The sequence below is a fragment of the Chionomys nivalis genome, chromosome 11, assembly GCF_950005125.1.
Source record: "Chionomys nivalis chromosome 11, mChiNiv1.1, whole genome shotgun sequence".
Classification (NCBI taxonomy): domain Eukaryota; kingdom Metazoa; phylum Chordata; class Mammalia; order Rodentia; family Cricetidae; genus Chionomys; species Chionomys nivalis.
The window spans coordinates 42441259-42462562 of record NC_080096.1 but is presented as its reverse complement, the minus strand read 5'-3'; the positions used below and the strand labels follow the sequence as shown (position 1 = coordinate 42462562).

General features: G+C 46.5%; 1 protein-coding gene across 1 annotated transcript in view; it reads left to right on the top strand.

Annotated features, from left to right (window-relative positions):
* Nucleotides 1-888: 888 nt before the first annotated feature.
* Nucleotides 889-21304, top strand: part of Plpp3 (phospholipid phosphatase 3) — a 78884-nt gene continuing 58468 nt past the window's right edge. Inside the window, exon 1 of the mRNA XM_057785179.1 lies at nt 889-1471. Coding sequence (XP_057641162.1) covers nt 1333-1471 — 139 coding nt within the window. The 5' untranslated portion in view covers nt 889-1332. The remainder of the gene's footprint in view (nt 1472-21304) is intronic.

The window sequence follows — 21304 nt, the reverse complement described above, 5'->3', positions numbered from 1 at the left end:
GGGAAGGCGAAACAATGCACCATCAATATTAGGAGAGCATCCAAGGGAAAACATTAGATTCCTTGAAAGTCAAGGCCAAGAATACCCTTACTGCTCTGGAGTTCCCCAGGATGGGACAGGTACACTAAAGGCTAGCTGGACTAGCAAAGGGGTGCACCGATGGACCTGGATTTGCTATTCCCACATTCAGGTATAAAAGTATCTGCGGCTCAATTTATGGAGCTCTTCTGAGGTACAAGTGCTATTCTAGAAGCGTGTGTGGATTAGTCAATTATATCGCCACCGTGGCTGCTTGGGGAGAGACACTTAGTGTTCGCAGTTTACTCCCCGGGAAACTGAGGCACAGAGATAAAGCGGGGGTCTAGAGCAGGGGGTCTGACTCCGGAGTCTTTTACACCATATTATCTTATGAACCTAGCACAATTATCCGGTGCTGAGTGTTAAAACCAAAACAACAAACCCAGCTTTCCTTGAAAATTGTATTTTTAGGATAATCCCATTCAAGACTGAAACTCGTAAATAAATAAAAATGCATTTTGGTATTATAGACCTCCCACTGCGCCCCCTACCTAATCCAAGGCCAGCAAGAAAATATTTCTTTTTATTTATATATATTTTCCTTTTGTGACACTTTGGAGTTTCTGAACGCTAGGGGCTCCCGGATTCTCTGGTTTGAGAGCAACTTTTTCTTTTGGTTTTTTTTTTTTTTTTGGAAAGGGGGTGGGGGAAATGTGGCCTTAATTATCCTACGTTTTAGGCAGCTTAAGGAAGGGGCTGTGCTTTCAGAATCCTGTCGAAGCCAAGTAAGGAGGTCCTTCTCCCCCCTCCCCCCCCCCCTCGCTTTTTAAAGGAGCTCGTGAAATATAAGCTCAGAAAACAAACCGAGCGATCACAGCGGCAGCCCGGGCGGCGGCAGCAGGAGCAGGAGGAGGAGCAGGAGGAGGAGGCAGAGTTGGAGTTGGGCAGACGCTGCCGAGAGCTGCAGGACGCGGCGGAGTTGCAGGACTCCGCGCCGCTCCATTCATTAAGTAGCTGCGGAGGACGGTGGCGGGACGCCGACGCTGCCCACTCGCAAACTTCAGCACGCAGACGCACGCCAGCCGTGAGCGTCTCGGGCAGCGCAGCGCTGCAAAAGTTCCTGCTCGGGATTTGGCTCTCTTCCCTTTGGACTAGCGAACAGTTTGGGCTTGAGAGGAAAGCAGAGGCGCCCAGAGGGGAAACCTATCCGCGCCTGCAGTTGGAACTACTCGGCCGCCGCGTCCCGAGCCCGCAGTTCCGCTCCTGAGCAGCGGCGGCCCGCAGCGTCCCGGGAGGCTCTCCGCTGCCAGCACCATGCAAAACTACAAGTACGACAAGGCGATCGTCCCCGAGAGTAAGAACGGCGGCAGCCCCGCGCTCAACAACAACCCGAGGAAGGGCGGCAGCAAGCGGGTGTTGCTCATCTGCCTCGACCTTTTCTGCCTCTTCATGGGTGAGCGCAGCCCCACTGGTCACCCCCCCTCCTAGTCCGGGGCCCCGCCGCGCTGTCAGCCCCGGAGGCCCGCAGCCATCCTCCGGGCGCCGTGCTAGCCGCGAGCTCCCCGCCCTCCCGGACCCCCAATCCCAGACCTGCGAACACAAGTTGGGGCGTGCTTGTGCATTCGCGGCAGCTGGAAAGTGCTCCTTAGGGTTAATCTCCAGTTGGGAGCCGGACACAGTCCCTCGGAAGGTGTGAGCTCGAGCTCCACGATCTGGAGGCAGCCTTCGGCTCTCCTCCCTGCATCCGAGTCTGTGCGAGACCTATCTGAGTCTCTAGGCGAGCCGGGCTCCTATGGTAGTGGCACTGCTGGTCCCGGCTGCATGTAAACATCCACCCCTTCCGTCGCTCTGCCTTGCAGGGCCAGTCTCACAAGCTGGCCGTGTCACTCGCTGCTCGCTAGACTGAAAGCCCCCGGGGAGGGAGGGCGTCCGGACTGGGCTCTTCCCAGCCGGGTCTTGGGCACCGAGGAGCGCATCACTTGTTGAACGCCTACTGTATGCCAGGTGGTAGGTAGCTTCGCGGGCATCAGTTTTAAACCAGCTCACTCCCTGATTTGTGCAAGCAGGGGCTAGGAGTCGGGTTCACCCAGAAGGCCACTGAGGGAAAGCTAGCCATGGTCTTGCTTGGGGATTAAAGTTGAACTGCACTCCCTCAAAGTTGAGGCGCTAGCTCAAGTCTGTTTCTGCAGAACAGATGTAAGCTCCAGCTGGAAGGGTGGTGGGATTCAAAGGAGGTGGGGGGGGGATTTATTGAACCAGGCTCGGGGAAAGAGAAACGACGCGAATCCAAGGTTGAAGTAAAAATAAGACTTTCTTTTCTTTTAAGCGAATTTTGATGTAAACCAAAGTGTGCAAAACTTGTCACCAAAACCTTGCCCCTCTGCCTCCAGATGGATGTGCCCCCTTGGCCTCAGTTTTCTCCTTGGTTGAATGAGTGGGTTCAAGTAGATGGTCTGTGAGGCCCCTTCCTGCATTAAGAACTCGGATACCGTCCAGGAGCTGTTCTGCCAACACTGCTAACTGAAGAAACATCTGTGTTCCCCGTCCAGCTCCCCACAAATAGAACTCCTGCTCGGAGGCTCCAGTCCCCTTGGAAGGGGTTATTCCGCAGATTGTGCCACCCTGGGTTTGCTGCCTTGTCTAGGACTCCTAGGCACTGACTTCTTGCTCTTGCCCAACTACCCTCCGAGAATTTTGTGAGCCGGTGGCTTTCTTAGAATTTAAAATTAAGTATGGCCCTCTTCAGACTGAGGCGGTTGAAAGTAAGATTGCAATCCGTGAAAGAGAAGGGAGCTTGTAGTTCCTGTGGATCCCATTCCCCCCTCAGTGATGCTAAGTAAAGTTGCTGTCACGGGCTGGCCTACCTTCCTGGTGGCAAACAGGCTTATTAGCATGCAGAGGGACAGAGATGAGTTGTTGAGTTTTTAGGATCCTCCCAGGTTGGGGGGGGGGCTGTGCCGGGGAGAGGGGATAATATGGCCAAAGTACTGAAAAGGTTGAAGGTGTCTGTGTGCAACCAACTTGTCTGAGTTCCCTCGGGGTTTGAGTGTATCCTTGGTAGGTGGGATTAGCGCTTTCTCTGTTGCAGCAGGAGGAAAGTCCCCTGCCTCTGCTTTAGCATTAGGAAAGCTAGATCCCCTCCCGCCATGTGTTCCTTGCTCTAGCTTCTACACACTCTTCTGGTTGGGGGGGGGGGGTTGCTCTCAGAGATGCTGCATTCTTAGAAAAACCAGTGTTGGGCAATGTGCAGGGAGCAATACCTGTCAACTATAGTGTAAGCAGGGGCAATGACACCCCGATATGTTTTCCTGTGTGTTCAGGGTGGAATGAAAGGGTGTGGTGTATGTGCACGTCTCTCCAGAGAGAAAATCCCAAACCAGTTGTCCAACTTAAGCATACGCACCAACTATATTACAGCATCACTGGTTAAATAGCTCCTAACACCTTTCATTGGAAAAACTATCTAAAAGATTACCACGTATCTTGAGGTGGTTATGCAACATAACTCTGGCTTCCAAAAGAAGACTTAATAATACAACATGTGATTTTAATATTCTACACACTGCAATCCTTAAAAAAAATGTTTCTACTTGGTTCAGTTTTTGCCCAAGACTGTCAGTATGATTTAATTTTTCTACAGCTTATTGATCATATGGTCTGCATTACAGGGTACTAATATATTAGGAAGAAAGACAGTTTTCTGTTTATTCTCCCATAGGAATATTGACCAAGCTTCGTCTCCTAGTATCTGGAAAAACTAAAAGCTGATGTGCTCTGTGCCTGTTGTGCAAGTGGAAATATGCTAGGCGTTTAACTTGCTTCAGATACCTTTTCAGAATGTTAAATTCTGGGTGAAAACCAAAAAGTCCGCTCTTGTTTGAAGGTCAAAGGAATGTGGCAGAGAACCCCTGCCGGGAGCTTACACCCATCAACAGTTACCTTTGTCCATTGATTGCTTTTAAATACAATTGCAAATCTTTGCGTGGTAGATTTTCTAAAGTCTCTTGCTTTTGTTTCAATTAAGCACCCCCTTATCACCTTTTTTTTCTCCTTCACGTTAGTTCTGGTGTATGGAGTTCCATGAGAACCACAGAGATTTCCTGTTGTCTAAGTTTTTTGTTAGTCTCTTTTAAAAACATAAATCATTTAATATGCTTTTCACTGTACCACCTAGAAAGCCATCTCCGTGGTATAGACCAGAAAAAGTTCCTATCACGGTAGGAAGAGCAGATTGTCAAAGATTAGATCGTCCCCGATTCTCAGTTGGCGGAAGTGGAGTCCTTTATCCCATTTGGAGATTGCTGAAATTCAGACCCTATGAAAATCTTCTAGCTCGGTTGCAGAGCAGCCTGCCTCTTATCCTCTTTCTGTTCCCCAGGTATCCTTTTGGACCAAAGCAGGAGGATAAATGATGTCTAACTCTTCGGTCAGCAATACAGAACGGGGTGGTCAACAACCACACCATTCAATCTGGCTATTCTAAAATGTTGACAGTTTTGATTTGCAATAAGAACTTATTGATAAGAACCTTAGAGCTGGTTCCATACGTGGTATACATAGTTTCATTGTTACTGTTCTCATAGTATTCATGATTACTGTTGCACTGTTGATGATGAGAGGGGCAGTGGGGTGTAGAGAACAGAATGGAACCCTGCCACATAGAAGCCAAGGTTTCTTATGTGGTGGCTGGCTGATCCCAAATCTAGTTGCATGTTGGTGGACACATTGATTTTTCATGAACTTTACATTTTTTCCCCCCTGCAAAATGTCTTGTTAAGTGGGATTGTGTCTAAATTCCCAGGTCACCATTGAATAATCTGGGATCCAAATCTCACAGAGAGGAAAAACAGATGGTTTTTCGAGACAGGGTTTCTCTGTGTTGCTCACTTTGTTGCCTGCCCTGGAACTAGCTCTTGTAGACCAGGCTGGCCTTGAACTCAGAGATCCTCCTGTTTCTGCCTCCCGAGTGCTGGGATTAAAGGTGTGTGCCACCACCGCCCGGCTTCACATTTTGGCATTTTCTAAGGACTGTTGCAAAAAATAAAATTTAAAAAATAAATAAAAAAATAAATAAGGAGCCCAGAGGTCTGAGGTTCCGATCTTGTATTAACTTGTCACTGTGTGGTTTGGGCAAATTCACTTGAACTTTCTGTGTAAGGATTTCTTTATATGGCAGCAAAGGAGAGAGGCTAGGTCATCTTAAACTAACTCTTCACAGTTTTGTGAATATGCCGACAGATAGCCTGGAAGACCCTCAGATCTGACCGAAGAAATAATGAAGAAAATTAGCCTAACTTGGTATTAACTGGAAGGTTCCCCTCCTCTTGGCTGCATGGGTCCTTTGACCTGCTTTCTGGAATTCATAGTAATCAAAAGCACACAAGTAAACAAGCCCAGCCCAGGCCTCTCGTGTTCTTGTGGCTCTGTTATTGTGTTTACTGCCGTTTGAAATAACTCAATGAAGCAGTCTTGGTTTTGATAACTTAATGTACCATGGAGCCACAGAATATAGGAACAAATTTTCACGAATCCGCTGTTGAGCCACCTAGCCAACTATCCTGCATGCATTGTAACAAACATGAGGGTAGCCTGCGCTTCGTCAGCTAGACACTGCTGGCTTTTCTAGGACGGTGGAAAACCTATGTCCTTATTGTCCAAAATTGCCGCCCCACTTATAGTTCCTTAAAGTTTTCTTAAGAGACACCTTGGAGGTAGCTGCCTGGGTGGGAGATCTCCAAAATGGGAGTTGGTGGCCCTTCTATTTATAGCCCTTTGCACGCCTGTCAATTTGAGATTTGTCCCTTCCTCTGCAGTTGTCTTGGTTGGCAAAGCCCAGTTGGTCACAGCGTGATGCTGATGACACCGTAGTCAAGGGCTTCCTTTCTGTGTAGGTAAGTAATATTTTGGGAGAAGCCCCACCTCTCTAGTCAGTTTGGCTCTGTACAGTCTCGAGAGGAATCTTTAGTGTGTGGGTAGGGTCCCTTATGTCCATGTTTAATGAACTCACCTGATGTGAGAACCATCTGGTGTGAGATACAAATTCTACATTTCCCCAGGGGCTTTGGGCAGGCCCTGGGATCCTGTATTTTTATAAAATCCTAGGCTGATTTTTATCAGGCCACTTTTAGAATCACTGTGTTGTATAACAACTCGATGTCTTAAGGGCAATTGAATTATGCAGTGGGCTTTTTTGTCCCTGCACTGAATGTTCCAGCACTTTCTGCATTGTTAGGCTGTGTTTGGGGTTTGTTGTTGACCATGCCTCTGTCTGTTCTTAGATGTGGAGTTGGTGAGTGAGGGAAAGGTGAACCAGGCATACATGAGATTGCTAAGTAGAGGCTCAAGTAGAGCCAAGTTAATTTGAAAGAGTCTTGGGAAAACAGTGCAGGTTACAGAGTCCCTGGGATTGGGACTGGGGGGGGGGGCTAAAGCTTACACCCGTAGGTGTGATTTGGACAAATGTCACTTGACCTCCCCAGGCTTCAGGTTCCTCCTGTGTAAAGTCAGCAAAAGGGGGGGGGTGTCAGGCCTGTGTCCTGAAGCTGAGGTGTGCAAAGTTAGAAAGTGTGTTCTTAACTTCAGGGACCCTGCTGCCATGGTCTGTGTTAGTGATGATAGCATTTTCAACTCCTCCTCTTTCCTTATCCCTCCAGGGTTCTGTGGCAAGCCCACCCCACTTCTTGTTTTTGCAAAGTTTCCTGAAACTTATTAAAGGGAAAAGGTCTGAGGAAGAGAAGTTGGCAGAATGGACATGAATGGTTTCCATTAGCTGAAGAAACAGTGGCAGGTTTCTGACCTGTCTGGAAAGGTCAAAGGGCAGGCACCTCAGTCACCTTTGGTGGCTGATATTCTCTTCCTTTGTAAAAGATAACATCTGAGGGAAAAAAAAAAAAACACAACTCTTTTAGGAAGGGCGGAGAGGATGGGAACAAATGACCCATTTGGGGTCTTTTACTTCTTTTTGTCTTGTGGCAGTACAGGGGAAGCTGACTGGAAGTTCCAAGAACCCCAGTCTTTGGGAAATGAATAAATAAAATGCTTGCTCCCTGGGGGGCTCTTTGTTAAGGAAAGGGGTACCAAGCTACTTATCTGGGCCAATCACATGATTAGATAGTGGTGCTAAGCTGGAGAAGCCTCAGGCCAGAGTGGTACCTGCTGCTGGTGGTCACCATACCCTCTTGGAACTTTGTCCTTCCTCACCTCCCACTTTTCAGGACAGCCCAAGGAAGATGTGCTCCAAAGTCCAAATATGTGTGACCTGTTCTACAGGGCTGTGAACAGGCTGCAGGAACCTTAAAGACCTTGACAGTAGAGTTGCTGGCACTCGTACCTAACCGACTGTGTATCTGTTTAAGGCGGACTCAGCCTCTCTATGGCCATGATAATAAACCACTGGGACAGTTCTCCATTTCCTAGATTCACGGAATCTTTAAAATTTTGTTGTCTTGTCAACAATACCAAGATTATTAGTATATTTTTAATCTCAATCATGAAAACACAGGTCTTTCTGGGGGGATGAATGAATGAATGGTGGAGAGCCTGAGAAGAGAAAGCCAAGCTTTATAGTCACAGAGCCCAGGTGCGCCCTTTTTTTGTTTGTTTGTTTTTGTTTGACAGGGTTTCTCTGTGGCTTTGGAGCCTCTCCTGGAACTAGCCTTGTAGACCAGGCTGGCCTCGAACTCACAGAGATCCGCCTGCCTCTGCCAACCGATTCTGGGATTAAAGGCGTGCGCCACCACCGCCTGGCTCTCCAGGTGTGCTCTTAAGCTCGCTCGCTCGCTCGCTCTCTGTCTCTGTCTCTCTCCCTCTCCCCCCTCCCCCCCCCCTCTCAATGACAGCTCCGTTATACTATGTGATTTAACCCCACTGAGGCCTCTTTTCACATGGCAGCACAATGCCCTGCTCACCTGAGGCCTGGACTAGTAATTGCCAAGGGGTTGTGAAGGAGTAGGAGGAGAAACAAGGTCTTGCCTTTCTGATACTCCGGTGTTTGAAATTGGATACCTTTCATGTGGCTCAGCTCTGAGAGTCTTCCATTATTTCCCTTGCTGTGTGTCAGTCAAAAGAGGAACGAGACAAACAGGTTTCACTTTTAGTCCACTTCGCTGTGTGAGGCCGGAGGCTCCTGGGGTGAGTTTGGAGGACTAGGCATTTTTTAATATATTCCTTTTCTTCCAACTGGTACTTGTTCTAGAAGGTGCCTCAGCTCGCTGCTGACTGATTGGAGCTTGAACAGGCACGGCAGTTTTACAATGTATCCCAGGAGAAAAGAAAAGAAGCTCAATGTTTCCAAAGATTGGGCTTTTTAAAATGTTCCTGAACAATTCTTGTGGTAAAACTTATTCTCATCTTCTCAAGGATGAAACTGAGTCTGGAACTAAACAATTTGCTGAAGATCATATGTTGACTGAACATGCTAACATTCAAAAACAAGGGCAGCCTCCTTATCTTTGAATGCATCTTAGTACTCTTTTTTACTTAGGTCCGGGTAAATTTATAAGTTATGATCTGCATTAAAATCTCCAAGCGTCAACCTTACCAAACAATGAGGGCAAGAGCCGTGCCCACGGGCAAGCCTTTGAAAGACCCAGTTGATTTCTGTGTGCTTTCAAAGTCCATATTATAATCAGGGTATTGATGGTTGTGTTTTTGAGGTTTGTCACAAATTAACAAAATTATATGCCTGGAGAGTTTTGCAGAGAAATGCAAATCAGGATAAGTGCCTTGTCATAATAAGCAGTGTGTGCTGGTTCCTGTGTATGTATCCCTGAAGTGCATAATACACAATTACCCTGGCATGAAGGAGCCACGCTTATTGATGTCGTCTTTATACCTCCCCCCACCTCCAATTAGTTTGCGGAGTCAATCTGTATAATTTCTAGAGAGGGATTTGACCAAGTCTGTGTTTGCACCTGCCTTTCAAGTCTTGCCATCTACGGATGTTCCCGGAGTACCTACTGGGGACATGGGGTCCTAGGTTACCCCAAAGGAATTTCCAAGCTAGGGGAGGGAAAACAGCCTTTGGTTGATAATGACAGGGGAGCCTTAAAGGAGAGCCTGCAGAAACACAGCGGGGGATGATGGTGCTGATGTCACCAAACTGGGTGCTGGAGGAGATGGGAGGGAGAGGCTGGGATGTCACATGGTCCATTTGCATGGGAGGACCAGGGAGAGAGTGGGCCTGTGGTGTGGCTAGAAAAGAGGTTAATGACAGACTGAAAAAAGGGGCTGGAAATGACCATCAGCTGGGGACCTTGGTCATTATTTGAGAGGACCAGTAGAGTAATGGGAGTTTTATCTTGGTCATTTGTTTTCTTTTTATTGTGGGAATTTTCCTGCAGTTACCAATGGTAATCTTGCAGCTCTGCTAGGTTCTATAGTAGCTCCACATTTGGGGGAGGAATTTCCATGTTGTTTTGAGGTGACTACAGTGTTCCACAAATCTAAGGTTCCTTTACAGTGGGAGAGGAAGTTAGAAAAGTTTTACAGAGGTCTTTGAAATTAGTATAATTGTGAGCCGGGCGGTGGTGGCGCACGCCTTTAATCCCAGCACTTGGGAGGCAGAGGCAGGCGGATCTCTGTGAGTTTGAGACCAGCCTGGTCTACAGAGCTAGGTCCAGGACAGGCTCCAAAACCACAGAGAAACCCTGTCTCGAAAAACCAAAAAAAAATAAAATAATAATAATAAAAAAATAAAATAAAAAAAAATAAAAAGTATAATTGTGAAAAGTTCTGAAAAGAGGATTAGTCTATCATAATCTAACTCAGGTTGGGGAGACAGATCTCTGGCTTGGAGACTTGGGGGGACTTGAGGCAAGTGAGAGCTGAGCCTAGGGCCGTGGGGACACAAGGGAGAAGGATGTGGCAAAGACAGCACAGGTATCCCCCGGGGCTTCTGGTTGGGAGCCTGGAAACTGAGGTGAGCTCAGCCTCCTGTTCTGCACTCGACCTATGGCACCTACAGAAGAAAGCCTTGTGGTATGACTAGTGGATGTTTCTCTGTGTGTCGCCCCACAGCAGAACTAAGACTGCAAGTCACCTACTTGTTCCGCCCTGGACATCAGATTTTCTCAAACGCCCCTTGACAGGAACAAACCGGAAACCCTCCTGGTTTTGTGGAAGGGTTTTTCTCATGTTATAATGATATTTAAGAAACAGTTTTGTTGAGATGTTATTCACAACACCATGTGATGCAGCCATTTAAGACTTAAGGCACACAATCCATGGGTTTTATTGTCGTCGCCAAATTAGACAGTTATTCCCATAACCAACTGCAGAGTTTATCTCTGTAGAAAGAGATTGATCTTTACTAATCCTTCCCCATTCCTGTGCACCTCTCCCAGGTCTTAACAACCACTAATCACTTTTTTTCTCCCATAGATTTGTTTATTCTGAATATCTCACATAAGTCAACAGTATGCTCTGAGGTCTTCTGTAATTGGCTTCTTTCATTTAATGTTTTATTTATTTATTTTTCATTTAATGTTTTAAAGTCCCATCCATATCATAGCATGTATCAGTAATGCTTCATTTGTTTTTATTGCCAGATAATCATTTATGTACATACCATGTTTAGTTTGTATACTTATTATTTGATGTCTCTACTGGTTATTCCCATTTGGGGTTTTTATGAATAAAAAGAGCAGGCTTATGTTTTCAGTTCTCATAGATCTATAGATTGAAGAGTGGGATTGCTTGATCAGATTATCAGATGTTTAACTTTTTGAGGAACTGCCAAATTACTTCCATCATGTCTGCACCACTTTCGATTAATTAACTTTTGTAAAAAGAAAAAAAAAGAGTTTTACTAGAGCTCTTGGGGATTAGGATAGTTGCGAAATCACACCTCAGCATCGTTTTTGTTCTTGAGGGCATTTTCCCACGAAGAAACAGACTTTTTAATCCTTTAAATTGCTGGGTTTAAGACCAGTGAGCAGAGACCAGTATTCTGACTGAGATATAGAGGGTGGGTGGTCTGACCCACCCCCCTGCTGAGTAACACCTTTAAGTTCAGTTTACCGACTGAACTTTCCAAGTGAAACACAAAACAAAGCAGTAATAACAAAAGGACCCACTCCAGAGTTTCTTGAAAACTGTGTGGAAGTTCAAATATTAAAACCTTTCTATTCCTAGAACGTAGTTGATACAGTCTTCAGACTGCACCGTACAAATCCTTCTGTTTGGCCTAGTTCTTCCCCTCCCCCACTGGATAGACCTATAATCACCATCTCAGAACTGGGTGGCTTCCTATCACTTAGACTCACGTGCTGGATTATCAGGAGATATTGAAGAAGATAAGGCAATCACAAGACCTCAGGAATCCGATGACGTCGCGTCATGGTAAAAAATGCCCTAAGCATCAAGCGTTAAAATGTGGCGCGTGAAAGAGCAGATATTTAAAGAGGGTGAAGGAGAGATAATCTTCGTGATTGTTAGCTGCTTCCCGTGTTTCCACAATCAGAATGAAGCAAATGCTGACCATTGGCTCCTCTTCCCAGAGAGGGCAAGGGACTTGCTGAGGCTCACTCGGCTTGTGTTTACGGGGACTTGAGCTGAAGTCTGACTAAATAATGACAGTTGCTTATGTGTATTGGGTCTTTGCTGTGGGCTTCTTACCAGATCAAGTGCTATGTGTACATCCTGATTTGGTTCTCCAAGGAGCCTATAAAATGCCAATCACGTTTAGCTCCATTTTATAGAAGTTCAGAGAGGTTGAACTAACTCCCCTCTGGTGCAGTCTGAGTGTTTCAGGACCGGGCTGATAAGTCTGACTGGTGAGGCTGTTTTTCACCACTTGGCTTTCCTGCTTATGTTTTCAGAGTGTGTGTGAAGCCCTGGCTTCCCACTTCTACCCCCAGCCTGCTTTTCTATCAGTCTGTGGAGGCCAAATTGTCCAAAAGTGAGTTAAATTTGTGATTCTCACCCTGAGGTTTTTGGACCCATTAAGGTCAGGTTAAGGCAACCATGGGACGTCCTATGACTGGGATAACTCAGAAAGAGCTAATGTACACTGTATTTTACTAACAACTAACTTGCAAAGACTGACTTGGAGAGAGAGTGCCTTGTTTAAGAGCTCTGGCAGCTCTTGTAGAGAACCTAGGTTCAATGTCTAGCACCCACATAATGGCTCACTGACCTCTAGTCTTGGGCAGTGGCGGCAGGGGTGGTGGTGGGTGCTCCAGTGCCCTCTTCTGGCCTCTGTGGGCACTTCACACACATGGTACACAAATACCAAATAAAATAATATAAAATAAGTGTTTTTTTTAAGCCCTAGCATCTGCCTAGACTAGTCCATGCCTCGGCGTTCTAAACGTCATTTGAGTGACACCTGCCAGTTCACTATTCACTATGGGTCTGCTCCTTATTTTTGTCCATGAGGAGATGCAGTTGGTTCCCTTCATGCTTTGCCTAACAAAAGTAGAGAATGATTGACAATATTTCTAGATGTAATGGGGGAGAGGACAAGAAGAAGCTTCCAGGGATCTTCACTGCAGGAAATGCTGGTACCTGGAAAGAAGTAAAAGCTCTGAATTAAGAAGGGAAGCGTACAGGCTCCTGGAGCCCTATGGGAAGGCTTCCTGAGGGGTGGGAGGGCCTTGAACTAGAGCCCCTTTGGAGCTCACACCAGGCAGCAGTAATGGGTCACTCTGCTAGTGACCCTTTTTGTGCCGCGGGTTCTGTCCGCTGTCGCGGTAAGTTTTGAGCTTCTCTGGTTAGTGTCTGCGGATGCAGCTCGCTCATTAAACGGAGTAAATAGAACTTCTCCTCTTGGCCTCTTCCCCACAAATGACCCACATTGTTATAAAGTTAGCAACCACCAACAGGAAGTGGCAGAAATGTTTCTCAGCCGCACAGCCCATTTCATTAGACAGTTGCCCAAAGGGGCTGTTTTGGTCAATTTGGCCTCCATAGGCTTCTAGGGAGGAACAGCCTAACACATCGTTCCTCATCTTAGCATTTTGCTGACATCCCGCCCTCCGTGGCTGTTGTGATTAAAGGCCTAGTGCTTTGTTCTGCAGCAACTGCTTAGTCTGTGCTCCTGAGGGGGAACTTCTAGAAAGCTGAGATTTTAACAATGTTTCCCGAGGTGTAACCAACTTACCAGAGAGTCTTTTGTTCAGGGGCTTCTCATTGAAATCTATTCAGAGAGCAGTTCCACTGGCCTGGCAGGGGGGGGGGGGGATAGTGGGCTCCTCGCTCCTTTGTGACTGGCTCGGAAAGGCCTGAACTTGAGGCATTGTCTGAATGCAGAGCTCCTCCGGACTGACTGGGAAAATAAAATATACATCTCGGGTCAAAGCATTCACAGTCCAGGGCTTTTCACCCCTGGGGGAAATGCGCTGTCATGAATATTAGATGTAATTTTCCTGAATCCGTGGCTGGCGTTGAGAAACTCCGCTGTGAGTTTGCCTTAAACTGATGGTTCGCAGTTGTGCTTGCCCCCACTGTGAAACTGAGGATTTATTATCAATTAATAATCTTTCACTGAAGAATTCTTCCAAATGACGTGCTATACGTCTGAGAGTTTGTTTGGGTTTAGGTATTCTGTCTTGCTTCAATTAGTTTTCCTCACTGTAGATCCCTCTAGCTCCCCCTCCCCCCAGAGCTAACAAACACACACACTCCTCCCCCAACCCCGTCATGACACATGACACCTGGGGTAGCATTGTCTTCAGTCAGCTGGAAAAGGCTGGGAAGTGGATGTTTGAACACTTCCCTGTAGTCAGGTGCATCTCCTCTCATCAGCTCTCACAGCCCTGAAGGACCCACAGTCCTCTAATTGATGCTATGGATGAAGTGGCTGCTGTTCAGGGAGACTGAGTGACAGGTCTCGGGACAGAAAATGGCAGCACTCTCGGGCCTGAACCAACCAACCAATACCTACATTCTTTCTCCAACAGTGAAGAGTGGCATTTGGACTGGCGTTGTCACTAACAAGCATATGACTAAAACGAACTAGTCAGAATGTCTTGAAAGCCTCTGTAATGTATGTAAGTTTGACTTGGGGTTTAAAGCCCTCTGTCCATGTTAGTATTTCCTGTTCCTGTGTAAGTTCTCAAGAGAATAGCGGTGAGACTCTGAACTTCAGACTAGAAGGGCAGGGGCTTCACTGAGTCCCAATTTGTGGCGAGCTGTGCACTAAGACACTTCATGCATTATTAACTTACTTGAATTTCACGACAGCCCTGTGCGGGAGGAGACCAGCATTCATTTCACTTCTTTTTCTTTTTCTTTTTTTTCCCAGAAAGCTGATCAACAGGGTGGGTCTCAGCTCCTATTGGTGGCTGGTGACACACTGCATTAATAATTCAGCTAGTTAATCTCTAGCAGAGGTCATTTACTGAGATTCCCAGGAAAGTGCAGGTTTTGGATCTCCCTTGAGCTGGTCACCGGACCCTATGTCCACTTCCGTTACATGTATACTGAAGAAAACGGGAGCTTCCGATAGATCTGTTTAGAAGAAACGGTGAGAGAGCCCCCACAAGTTTTGTGCAGGAGTGGGGTTACTTTTCTGCCGAGGAATAACAGTTTCTGATTCCAGTGTTGATGCCCCTTCTTATCCATCTTCTCCAGAGGAGTTAAAAAGCCAGGGAGTGGAATGCTTTGACTGAAGCAGCCTGCGCTTTGGAAAAGACCACCGAGTGTTTCCGAGGCTATTGTGGGGCTCCTATTCAGCGGGGATTTCAATGGAGCTCTGATTAGCATGAGACCAAGTGTATAAAGTAGGCCTTTTTACCCTCCTAAAAGAAGTTCTGTGGTATTTCTTTCCGAGGGGGTTGGCAGAGAGCTTTGACAAACACAGACCCATGGAGAAGCTAAACAGGGCCGAGAGCAGTCCCATTTTGCACACATCCCTCACACTTAGAATGCAGAGCAGAATCGCTACAGATGCGCATCTTAGGAACCATAGCGAGGCTCTTCCTGCCCTGCTCATGATGAACAGGAAGTGCCCAGAAGGCAACTGGGAAAGGGGATCCCTGGCTGTCTCTGTGTCCGAAAGCCACCATAGAGAACATTCCCAAGTGTGGCTGGCCAGCTTCTCTTTTCCCTTAGTTTAGTATACAGTGCCTTGGGGAAGACGCAGAGAAGTCCACTAAGGGTGGAGCCTGCTCTGAAGGAGCAAGCGGGAACACGAGAAGATAGTTACACGGCAGTTGGTGAACCCAGCCAGGTGTTTGGATCTGATACTTTAATGAAATGATAAAAGTTAAAGGTCTATGTGGCAGCCTGTTGCTGCCCCGGCTCGATATTTGAGGTCTTCGTTGGGGATCTCGGGCAAATTGCTGCCATTTGGTGAGGGGTAAAATGAGGATGAGCTGTTGAGACAGTGTGCCACGGGAACAGGAAGTGCTTTGAAACTCTAAATTCATATTGGTGACGTGAATGCAGTTCTTTCTGAAATGCGCTCTCTTCTCTGTTGTCCCCTTTTCTGAAAAATGTCCTTGCAGATTGTATTTCTTGGTGGCAATCCATAGTCATCCTTGGGCCAAGGTTGTGCTTCTGGACAGCCATTCTGAACACCCAGGCGCTTCTCCTCGGAGCAGAGTTCCGTGGCTGGAAAGTGCATCTGTCAGTACGCTTGAGAACCTTCAGAACTGGTCTCCACCTTGCCCTCTGTCTGCCACCCCTCCTGCTCCTCCCTTCCTTCTCATCTCTGCCCTCCTTCACTGCACACTTGTGCTTCAGGTGTGTGAATTGGATGGCTTTCCCAGCCTTCCCCGTACCTCCTCATTCTTCGTCCCTATGAGGGAGGAATGTGCTGCCCAGTTCTTGGTAGTCAAGTTCGCAACTGTGTCCTCTGGGCAGACTTCACCTTATTGTGGGTCTTGGTATTCATCTTTCTTTATTTTATTTTATTTGTGTGTGTGTGTGTTGATCTTTCTAATGTAAAAAAAAATAAAATTTAAAGAATGGGTTTGCCTTATACTTTGGTGCCATCTTTCTAAATTTGAAGTTTCTTTTACTAAACAGCTCTCAAATTTTATTGAAAACTATATAAATAAAAGCAGCATTCTAGACAGTAAGGACATAAAGCAGAGGGGACAATACACTTTTTGTTTTCGTATAATTTACAATCTCAAGGTAGCCACCGACACAATACCTGTTTTTCCCCCCATAAAGAGCTACACTATTAAGTGTAATTATAAACTAAGTACTGCTTCATACCTGCTTCCTGTAAGTCACCGTGATGAAATGGAAAGACACGTCACTGGCTAGAGCTGGTGACAGCCTATACTAGCCTAAGGAACTTAAGAGACTGTGAGTGTTCACCTAACTTAAGAAAACTTAGGCTTTTAAATTTAGCTTTTATATTATCGTATGATGTGGTAAATTTGGTCAGCTAAAATGAATTTGTGCTAACCATGATGGCTTCTTTAAGAAAAAAAAAGTTTAACCTACTTCACTCTAGCCTTACCTTGTAGCGGGTTTTGAACAGGAAAAGAAAAATGAGAGAGAATGAATGAGTGAGTGATTGACTTTTTTGTGCTGCCAGGAATGGAACCCAGGTCCTCAAACATGATGGGCCAGCCCTCTACCCTTGAGTTACATTACCGGTTGCCAAAACCACTATTAGAGAAATGATGCCCAAGCTGGAAGCACAAAAATTATCTCCACTTATGTCCTGGCTTTGGCTAACTCACTCACTGGGCTGTGCTCGCCAAATCACTTGCCCTTGCTGCGTGGTGACTCTTGTTCTGTTACTTTAAACAGTGTCCACTTCCTTGCTTTCTTACCTCCTGGAAAGCCATTAAAATGATTGAGAGTACAAGGCCAGCCTGAGCTACACTGAGACACCCTGGATCAAAGAACCCAGGCACCACCACTGCCACCGCGGTGACCGTGGAGGGTGGATCCTCGTCACATTTGCCTTTTAGCTGCTTATCTGCGTCAGTCCTGTGTCTCATGGTTCTGAGGGGGCTGAGATCAAAGAAAGAAGCGTGGACAGTGTCGAGCCTGCACTGCCTTCCAGGGTTTGTTCTTTTGTTCAGGTACATGGTATCCACATGGAAATGGCATGTCTTTCTAGATGCTAAGACAGACAGAAAGATGGCACAAGAGGTCAGGTGTTAGGAATTAACCTTGGATCTGTGCTTCTTGTTCCAAAGCTATTATTCGGTTAGTCCTCCCGCTGCTCTGTCAGCGAGTACACAGCCCGTCCACTTAATTCCCCCATTAATATCAAACTTTCTGTTCAAAAGATCACGTTAATATAAAATCAGTCTTCTTATCGTTTTAACCCAGTACTGTTTGGTACATTGTAGGGAAGTAATTGTTATCATAATATTCATCGTATCAATTTGTGTATAATTTTAAGAATCTTTGTGAATTGTGGTGACTATTCAGGGAGTATGTCTGGACTTACATTAGCTCTGCAGATTTAATGATCTCATGAAGAACAAGACGTGGTCCCTGCCCTGGGTAGGTTTGGTGGCATGAATGTGCCATGTACTTCATGCAGAAGTAGCAGGCTCGAGGGGTTATTAGCCGTATACTGGGAAGGGGGTTGAAGGAAGAATGCTAAAGGCCATAAGTAATATTCCCACTGTTTGTCAAGGGAGGGGTGCACCGGCGAAGCCATCTTGGCAGAGTGTTGCCTCTGATAGCAGTATCAATGACCACTCTTTAATCTTCGAATGCCTAACATAGAGGACTCAAGCATCAACACGTCTCCCATTCAACCCTTATTTTATAGGTGGGAAAACTATACTTGGAGAAATTAGATGTCCCAGAAAATGAGTAGACTCCAGAGGGAAGAAGATCAAATCCATAGAGGAGACCATGTTTAAGCATCTCTGTAACTGCGAGATTTGGTTATTCTGTTAAATTAGCTGTAATCTCGGGTGTCAGTGGTCTACAAAGCCCTGGAAACCTTAATGGCATCCCAAAGCACAGTAATATTGTTAAAGAGAGGAGTGACCCTCATTCACCTTCTCTTCCTGTCATTGTCATCACCACCCCACCCCCAACAGACACGGCTACATTCAGGAGTCCGCTTATCCAGGTTGTCGTCTACGGTCACGGTCAGTCTTAGCTTTTCCAGAGAAACGACACGCACTTCGGTACATCTAGTCTCTGTCCATACACTCCTTCCTCCCCAGCGGGCTGCAGAAGGAGAACCCATTCTGACAGCTGGTTGTTACCCACGCCTGTACCCCATCACTACTCAGCCTGAGCACTTAAACATCATGACGTCAAAGCCACAGCAGCCCCGGTGCCAGTTAGTGCCCTTAAACAAATCATCTGCAATTGTATCGAAATTTCCTGGGCTAATGGTATCCAGTATCTTCAGAAGTCGTCTGGGATAAAAAGGCATGTGCCCACGAGACGTTTGTTCACTGCGGATTTCGATAGTTAAATCATTAGATGTTGTCACTGAGAGGACAGATGACACAATTTCCCATCATAATTCCATACTCAGGAAGTTCTAAACTTTAAGACGCAGTGTGCTACAATAGCATCAGGCTTCTCTGGGTTCAAATTTTGGGTCATTTGCTAACTTTTTTTTTTTTCAAGATGGGTTCTTGGTAGCTTTGGAGCCTGTCACGGAACTCGCTCTGTAGACCAGGCTGGCCTTGAACTCACAGAGATCCGCCTGTCTCTGCCTCTTGAGTGCTGGGATTCGACAACAGACCTCTCCGAACTTTTTGTGTCTGTGGAGTGGGGATGAGAATTTTCACATTGCAGGCTGTCAGGAGATTGGGAGGTGCCTAGCGACGCTAGGTTCTTTGATTATTATTGTGCCCTGGCCCTGGAAATGTTTGGGAACAGCTAGGTCTCCTAGATGATTGGCAAGCTTTAGAAGGAGGGTGCCCACTGAATTTGCAGCAAGGAGGGTGCCCACTGAATTTGCAGCTGGTGTGCTCGAAGTGTGTTTGGACCCAGCCTATCTAACCTTTAAAAAAAAAGTGCCCTGGAGCTTCCCCGGGGGAGTGAACTGGGGCTGTGCAGATGGCGCTCCCCTCCAGCTGCTCTCCTGAAGGTGTGTTCCAGGTGGGGAGGCCGCGGTGAAAATGTGTCTCTGATGCATTCCAGTGTTCTGATGCAAAACCTGCCTGGGAGATTGAGCAGAGCATATTAACCGATATCATTTGAAGTTGATTAAAACTATCTTCTTAATTAAGTATGGGAGAACAAGAAGTTCTCAGTCCTCTGGTAGCAATTAAAGACTGGAGCGTCGATTTGAAGTTGTTTTTGCAGCCCTTAAAATAATACCCCCTCCTCTCCCTCCCCTGAAAAGCATTTCTTAGCTAGAGACATTCCCTCACATTGAGGTTTGTGAAAGCTGTTAAGGACCACAAACCTGCTGGCAAGTTCTGTACCGCCAAGGCTTCGGAGTTCTCAAAAGCTAGGGGTTCAAGCTCAGGATACGCTGATTGGGAAAGAGAGCCTAAACAAAGGGCCCTTTGAGGCAGGAAGCTGAGCTTTGGCTTCAGCACAGAGCACTGTGGGATTGGAATGGTGCCCCGGGACTTGCCGAGAAGAGGGATTCGGGCGATCGAAGGAGGAAGTATAAAGTTTCCCCATACAGTGAGGGGTTCTGCTGGAACCCTGGAAAGTTGGTCTCAGAGGCTACCTGTCATCTGCCAGCCCAGTTGGCACACTCTATAAAACCTTAAAAGTGGACTTGACGCACTCTCTGTCTTTGCCCAGAAAGGGGAGCCATCCATAAAGGTCCGTGGATATTGGCTTTTTAGTAAGGGTATCTCACTAGGAGATCAGAGGTTTCCTTACAAGACCCAAAGCCGTCACTGTAATCAATGCATTCATCCCGCCACGCCACTGGATCACTCGGTCTTTATTGACTGCCCGCTTTATACTAAATAGGCTGCCGTGGCTGCAAAACTCGGGGGCTCAGGATCTCTGTGACTGGGAGGTGAGGACTGGAAGGTGTAAAGACAGATTTCTGGAAGAAAAGTTCCTACTGCACGTATTCCCAGCCACCCACCAGACTCCAGCCTCCTAGCTGGGTTTTGTATTGGATCTTCTCGCAAATAAGACTTGCAATGCTCATCACCACACATATCCTAAAGGACAGCAAGCCAACTAACAGAGAATAGCAGGGACAGTGCATTGAGATAAGGGCCGTTGACATGGGAGATGATTCCCCCTCCCTACCCACCGTGTGTGTGTGTGTGTGTGTGTGTGTGTGTGTGAGAGAGAGAGAGAGAGAGTGCCCACCGTGTGTGTGTGTGTGTGTGTGTGTGAGAGAGAGAGAGAGAGAGAGAGAGAGAGAGAGAGAGAGAGAGAGAGAGAACTTTATGCAGCAGAATCTTCCTTGACCAGAAAGGATCCACTTGCTGTCAACTCTGTGGTAAGATGTTGGGTGAAAGGAGCAAACAATCAGAATAACTAAGGAAACGGATGGGTTTGTCAGAAGCATTGGCAGCAGGACGAACGTACTCCGGGTGGGCTTGGGTCAATGACACCACCGCCCCAAAGAGGAGCAGTGGCTGTCTACATGTACACATTTGAGAACCGATTCTGCTGAACAGATCAAGTTCAACCAGGCAAGATGGTACCAATTTTCGTAAATTAGGAATATCTATCGTGTGCTTCCTCCTTCCCCCAAACGTCTATCCTTGATTCGAGCAAATGTGTACCAGTGATTCGAGAATGGAAACCTCTGAGTCTGGAGGTAGAGGAGCCTAGAGTCTGCAAACAGATGCCCAACATAATCTAGAAGTCACTGTGGGAAGCAGGAGTGGATTGGTCCCCAGTGTGGATTGACACCACAGGAAGCCTTTCGACAGCTGGACCTGGCCAGAGCTACAGCAACTTTCTGGTTAACTGAAGGATGTTTAGCAGAGAATTTTTGGCTGTTATGTTTAGAGGTTATGCACAGAACTTAACTACAATGTTTGCGTGACAGTAAAATTTAGAGAAAATGCTATATTTCTATGTATGCGTGGAGAGGCATTCATGAGAAGCAGGTGTCTGTAGAATCTCGGCAGGAAACTCTGAGGGAGGCAGCCCGTCTACTTACTAAGTCCCTAATACAGTACTGCCATTTTTTTCTTGTCACTAACATGTACTTTTAGCCTTTTGTCTAAAGTTAATTTCCATTATTGATGCTTTAAATTACATCAACCAAAATTTGGAAAAGAAAAATCACACATAATCTGCCATTTAGTACATTACCGGGAAGTTTATTTATGGTCTTGTCAATGGCCATTTCCGTTTCACAGGACCCCTTCTTATATGCCCTGTAATCTTGTTCCAGTGTGCAGATTTCTCATTTCTAAGGACATCGATTTGACTGGATTAGGACTCACTGCTATGATTG